This window comes from Miscanthus floridulus, chromosome 10, assembly GCF_019320115.1.
Source record: "Miscanthus floridulus cultivar M001 chromosome 10, ASM1932011v1, whole genome shotgun sequence".
NCBI lineage: Eukaryota > Viridiplantae > Streptophyta > Magnoliopsida > Poales > Poaceae > Miscanthus > Miscanthus floridulus.
In genome coordinates, this window is record NC_089589.1 from 2197061 (window position 1) to 2202168 (window position 5108).

The window sequence follows — 5108 nt, forward strand, 5'->3', positions numbered from 1 at the left end:
GAAAGAAATCTTTTTCTTTTTTTAGAGCACCATGTATTCTTCGGACAACCGGAATCTTCGGCTATAATCGTGGTCTACTGCTCTCTGTGCTGACCAGAATACTGGCACATTTGTTTGGTCAATGTTTCAACCAGTTGGAGATGACATGAAGACAGACCGCATTAGCCGAAGAAGATCAAACGATGTGTCGTAACATAATACATGGTGCTCGGGGCTAGCTATGGGGGTATTAACCCCTATACCCTTACGGCTAGGCTTAGGACGGCTAGGCTTAGGCCGGCCCGGACCAGGGGGTCTGGCCTACTAGAAGACGACGCGCGGCCCGGCCGATCTGCTCGGAGTCCCGCGCAAGGAATCAAGGCAGACTTGGAGATCAAGCAAGATCCTGGTCGGTTAGAATAGGAATTTTTATCCGGCCACCTATGGCAATTGTAACTGGTTAGGATTAGTTTCTAGATCTGTAATCCTGCCCCCAGACTATACAAGGCGGGCAGGGGACCCCTCTAAAAAAAATCTCATTTACATACAACAATACAATCAGACGCATGACGTAGGTATTACGCCTTCACGGCGGCCGAACCTGGATAAAACCTTGTGTCTGTCTTGCGTCACCATCTCGTTCGTAGCTTGCGCACCTGTCTGCCGATAATCTACTACCTTGGACATACCCCTAGGTAGACTGCCGACCATATTTCGTCGACATCGAGCGCCCCGATAAAAAGCACTCGGCAAAGACCCTTTGCCGAGAAAAATTTTGCAGAGCGGACTTTGCCGAGTGCTACACTCGGCAAAGCCTTTGCCGAGTGCAAAGGGCTCTTTGCCGAGTGTAAAAACACTCAGCAAAGCCGCGGCCTCCAGTAGTGCATAGCGGTGATTGGTTGGCTAAAACTAATCGGATTGGATCGACGCTTGACCCACTTGGGAAGTCATTCCGGTGGTTGATTAGGAATGTGAAAAACGAGCTAGTGGATCTATCCTTAGTCCCATTTGATGGAGACGATTCTTTGGTTGATTAAGAATGTGAAAAACGAGCTAGTGGATCTATCCTTGGTCCCATTTGATGGAAACGAGTTCTTTTTTCGTGCAAGTGGACTAGTGGAGTTCAGACATTGCCTGAAGATTAAACTTACCAACATGTGATGTACGTTTCATCTTTTTATATGTTCTTTTGTGTGGTGTACATTTTACCTTGATTTCTTTGTCAGACTGTTTCTTTTAGCTACTTACAATGAAAGTGGTAGCTCTACTTCATTCTTTGTCTAATTCCGACTTTTCCAAGTTATCGCTATTGATGAATATGGAGACTGATCAAGTGGTCAAGAGTTACTTGTTGATTCCCCACTTGAAAAGTTAATCTACTGGCAAGTAAGTTGAGATACAGAGCACAGCACCACCCGTTTGACATGTAAAACATTTTCTTAAAATTGTAGTTGGCAAACTCTGAGAGAAGAATTGAGAGCCTAAAAAGAACTAAGATAGGTTGTTTAGATTTTAGTGGGTTCAATCAATTTTAATCTCAAACATAATAAATAAGATATAAAGTATTCTTGAAGTAATGGCAAATCACTACTGGAAGTTCTTTCTGCTGTTATTATGTGCTGGAATGGCTAAAATCAAGGTGATTCCATATGCAAGTGATGAGGAGCTTATCTCTTGCAAATGTTTGGCACATTTCACCAAAAGAAGCTATTAGAGAAGTACATGAAAGCTCAATCTTTTTTAAAGGATCAAAGATTCAAAGGCAATTATTTCGTTATGGATAGGGACAAGCATTACACATTACAGGACAGAAACAGTTTTCAGAATGGAACGACTGGACAACTCAGCCTCTCAACAATTATTGCGCAACGGAATGGTTCACAGAAAGAGAAAGAATGCAATTACTGAAAAAAGAACACACACATGTCGAACAGAATCACTCTGAGCTGAAAAAAATCTAACAAATTTTGGGAACAAAACTGAGACATCCAGAGGTACTACTCCTTTTGCTGTTGATCATCTCCATGCCAGGCCCAGACTATGCCCTTAAGTGCTGGCCGGATGTCCTCTTCCAACAGTTTCTGGTACTCAAGTGAATCACCGCCTGTTTGCTTCATCTCAATGAGATGGTAGGATGCCGTGATCTCAAATATTTCTGTGTCAAACTGAAGGACACCATTCCTTCCCTCCTTCCTCCCTTGAATCTTGACAACACCATTATCCTTCTTCCTTATCCTGAGATTCAGTGCTTTTGCAACATCTTCAAGCTTCGAGATGATGGTCGTGGCAGGCTTATCAGAAGTGAATCGTGTCTCCTTTTTGCACTCCTTTCTGATAAATAGACCAGAGAGGTCAAACCCTGTGGAGAAAGATATGATTTCAAAGGCATTTAAGTTTGTGACAGCCAGGGGCTTCACATCTTCATGAACATTCTTCTTGCGCCTCATAGCAAGTGCTGGAGCAGCATTTGTGGTGGCATTCTCACTTGGAATTTTCTCCTTTACTGTACGGGTCTCCCCAGGTCCTTTTCGGAACCAGGTAGACTCTTTTATCTTCTGGACTGAAATTCTTGTGTTTGGGTTGGGGTCCAGGATCTTGTACAACAGCTTCTTGAGTTTGTGTGAAAACCAACTGGGGCACCTGAAATCACCATTCTGTATCTTACGATACATCTCCATCAAGTTTGGGCCTTGGAAAGGAAGATAACCAGCAACAAGTACAAATAGAACAACCCCACAAGACCAGATGTCTGACTTTGCACCATCATAGCCTGTCTTGCTGATCACCTCTGGAGCTACATATGCTGGAGTTCCACAGGTGGTGTGGAGCAAGCCATCTTGCCTCTTCGACTCTGAAAGTGCGCTCAGTCCGAAATCTGAGACCTTCAGGTTCTCATTCTCATCCAACAGCAGGTTCTCAGGCTTCAAGTCCCGGTGATACACACCTCGGCTGTGGCAGTAATCCACAGCGCTAATGAGCTGCTGGAAGTACTTGTGTGCAACAGCCTCTGTGAGCTTGCCACTCTTCTCAATCTTGTCAAAGAGCTCGCCACCTTTCACATACTCCATGACGAAGTAGATCTTGTTTCGTGTCGCCATGACCTCATGAAGCTCAACAATGTTCTTATGAGCCACCAACCGCATCGTTGTGATCTCCCGCCTTATCTGCTCCGAAAGCCCGACCTTGAGCACTTTGTCCTTGTCCATCATCTTAATAGCAACACTATGGTTGGACTCAAGGTTCCTTGCATAGTGCACCTTGCCAAATGTGCCTTTCCCCAGCAGCCTCCCCAACTCATACCGCTTCATCAAAATCTTTCCTCTTGATTCCATATCTTTTCTTTCTTCAAAAGTATAAATCACGGGGCTACACTTTCGGCTGCCAATCAGGTGGACTGTACAAAGAGTTAGCCATCCTCCCCCATGTCATGATCCATGATGGTAAACAGTATTCTTATGGCTTGGTCGTGTCGCAGTCTGAACGGCGTAGAATTGATGAAGGTCAGGTCATCAAGAGTTGAGCAGATCAGCAGCCCTTGCGGAGCAGCAAGGTCCTTGATGTTGCAACAGAAATCTCTTCTATGAAAGCACATCTTTCAGCATTCCCTGAGGCTTTAACTTGTTGTAATTTCTGTATCTGCTCAAGAGAAAAGAAACATTAGATTCAGCAATGAATGCATCAGGATATATATGCACAAAAGCCAACACCTTTTTGCTACCTAGGTACTGTAAGTAAGGACTAACCGACTAATAAGAACCAAATAAATGCTTCACAGTTCACACAGAATGAAATAAAGGACCTACTGTACTAAAGCAAACACGCTATGTGTGTATTAGCAATACAATATACAATGTTCCCTGCTGGAATGAGTAAGAAGATTCCAAATAGCGGGGAACAAATAAGATAAAACAGAGGTACTCTGCTTAAGAAACAAGGCCACATTAGTGAGGCATATCACCAGCACATCTGCACATGGCATTCTAAAAAGAGTAAAGCCATCCATGGCAACCGTGACAAGATGCCAACTTTCTGAGTTCAACTATTCCGCATCTGACAAGGACTTTGCTCAGACTTCAGGGGACGCAAGTGGCGACGAAATTCTTCATCAGGGGGCAATAACCCAGCAAAAGTCTCGCCTTTACAAACCTAAACGCCTAGACGCCATAAGACTGCACTGCACGGCCGCATACCTACCGGTGTCCAGACGAAATTGAAGGCACAGGAGACAAGAACAGGCGCTTGAATTTTCCTAAACCTACCAGGATTACCAGGTGGAGCGCTAGATTCCTTGGACAACCAATGCCCTTCGCCTCCAATCTACACCGATTGCTAGCATACAGAGCGGCGTCGGCGTCGAACTAGTACTGAAATCTGAAACTGCAATGGGAGGCAGGGCAGGGTGACGGAGCTCTGCTCACCTTGCGACGGCGCGGCCGCTGACGGACGGTCGGAGAGGGAGAGGAGAGTGCGGGGGAGGCGACAAGATCAGAGCTTGCACTTTTTGGTTAGAACATGCCGCTGCTGCTGCCTGAGCTCCTCTGGGCAGGGAGGGGAAGGGGAGCTGGGGAGGGATGCGATGCGGGGACATTGAGGAGAGGCTCTTCTTATAGCAGGCGGAGCAGGGGTGAACAGGGTTAGCCGACTTAACCGCGTGGCTGATTTGACGGTAATGACCCTGGATGGCTGCAGCTGGCAGCTGTCTCGCCGCCGCGTTTCCTGCTCACCGCATCACAGCACCACCCGACCGGATATGCTTGCTAGCCGCTGCCGTGATTGAGTTGGGGTTGGGAGTTGTTGGGACCAACAAGATCAACCAACTTGGCTGAGGCAGCTTCACAGGTGCTGCAACAGCTGCTAGCCACCCCCATCTTTGTCTCCAATTCTATTTTTTTCCTTCTCCGCCCAACGTTAAGGAAGTTGTTAAGCTGTTTTTTTTTTCTTTCTATTTTTAAGCACAACTGATTAGTACTCACTCCGTCCCTCTTTAAGTCATTCTCGCATATCGAAGAGTTAAACATACTCAACTTTAACCAAACATATACGAGAAATTATTAATATTTATGATACGTAAAGATTAATCATTGAATATATTTTATAATATATTTATATGGAGATACAAGTGTTACATG

General features: G+C 45.3%; 1 protein-coding gene across 1 annotated transcript; it reads right to left on the minus strand.

Moving 5' to 3' along the window:
* Positions 1–1754: 1754 nt before the first annotated feature.
* On the minus strand, positions 1755–4543 carry LOC136486077 (CBL-interacting protein kinase 15-like). Its single transcript, XM_066482849.1, has 2 exons — positions 4398–4543; positions 1755–3615 (listed from the first exon to the last, which is right to left on the minus strand). The coding sequence occupies exon 2, from the start codon at positions 3309–3311 to the stop codon at positions 1977–1979; it is 1335 nt and encodes a 444-aa protein (XP_066338946.1). The 5' UTR covers positions 3312–3615; positions 4398–4543; the 3' UTR covers positions 1755–1976.
* Positions 4544–5108: the final 565 nt, after the last annotated feature.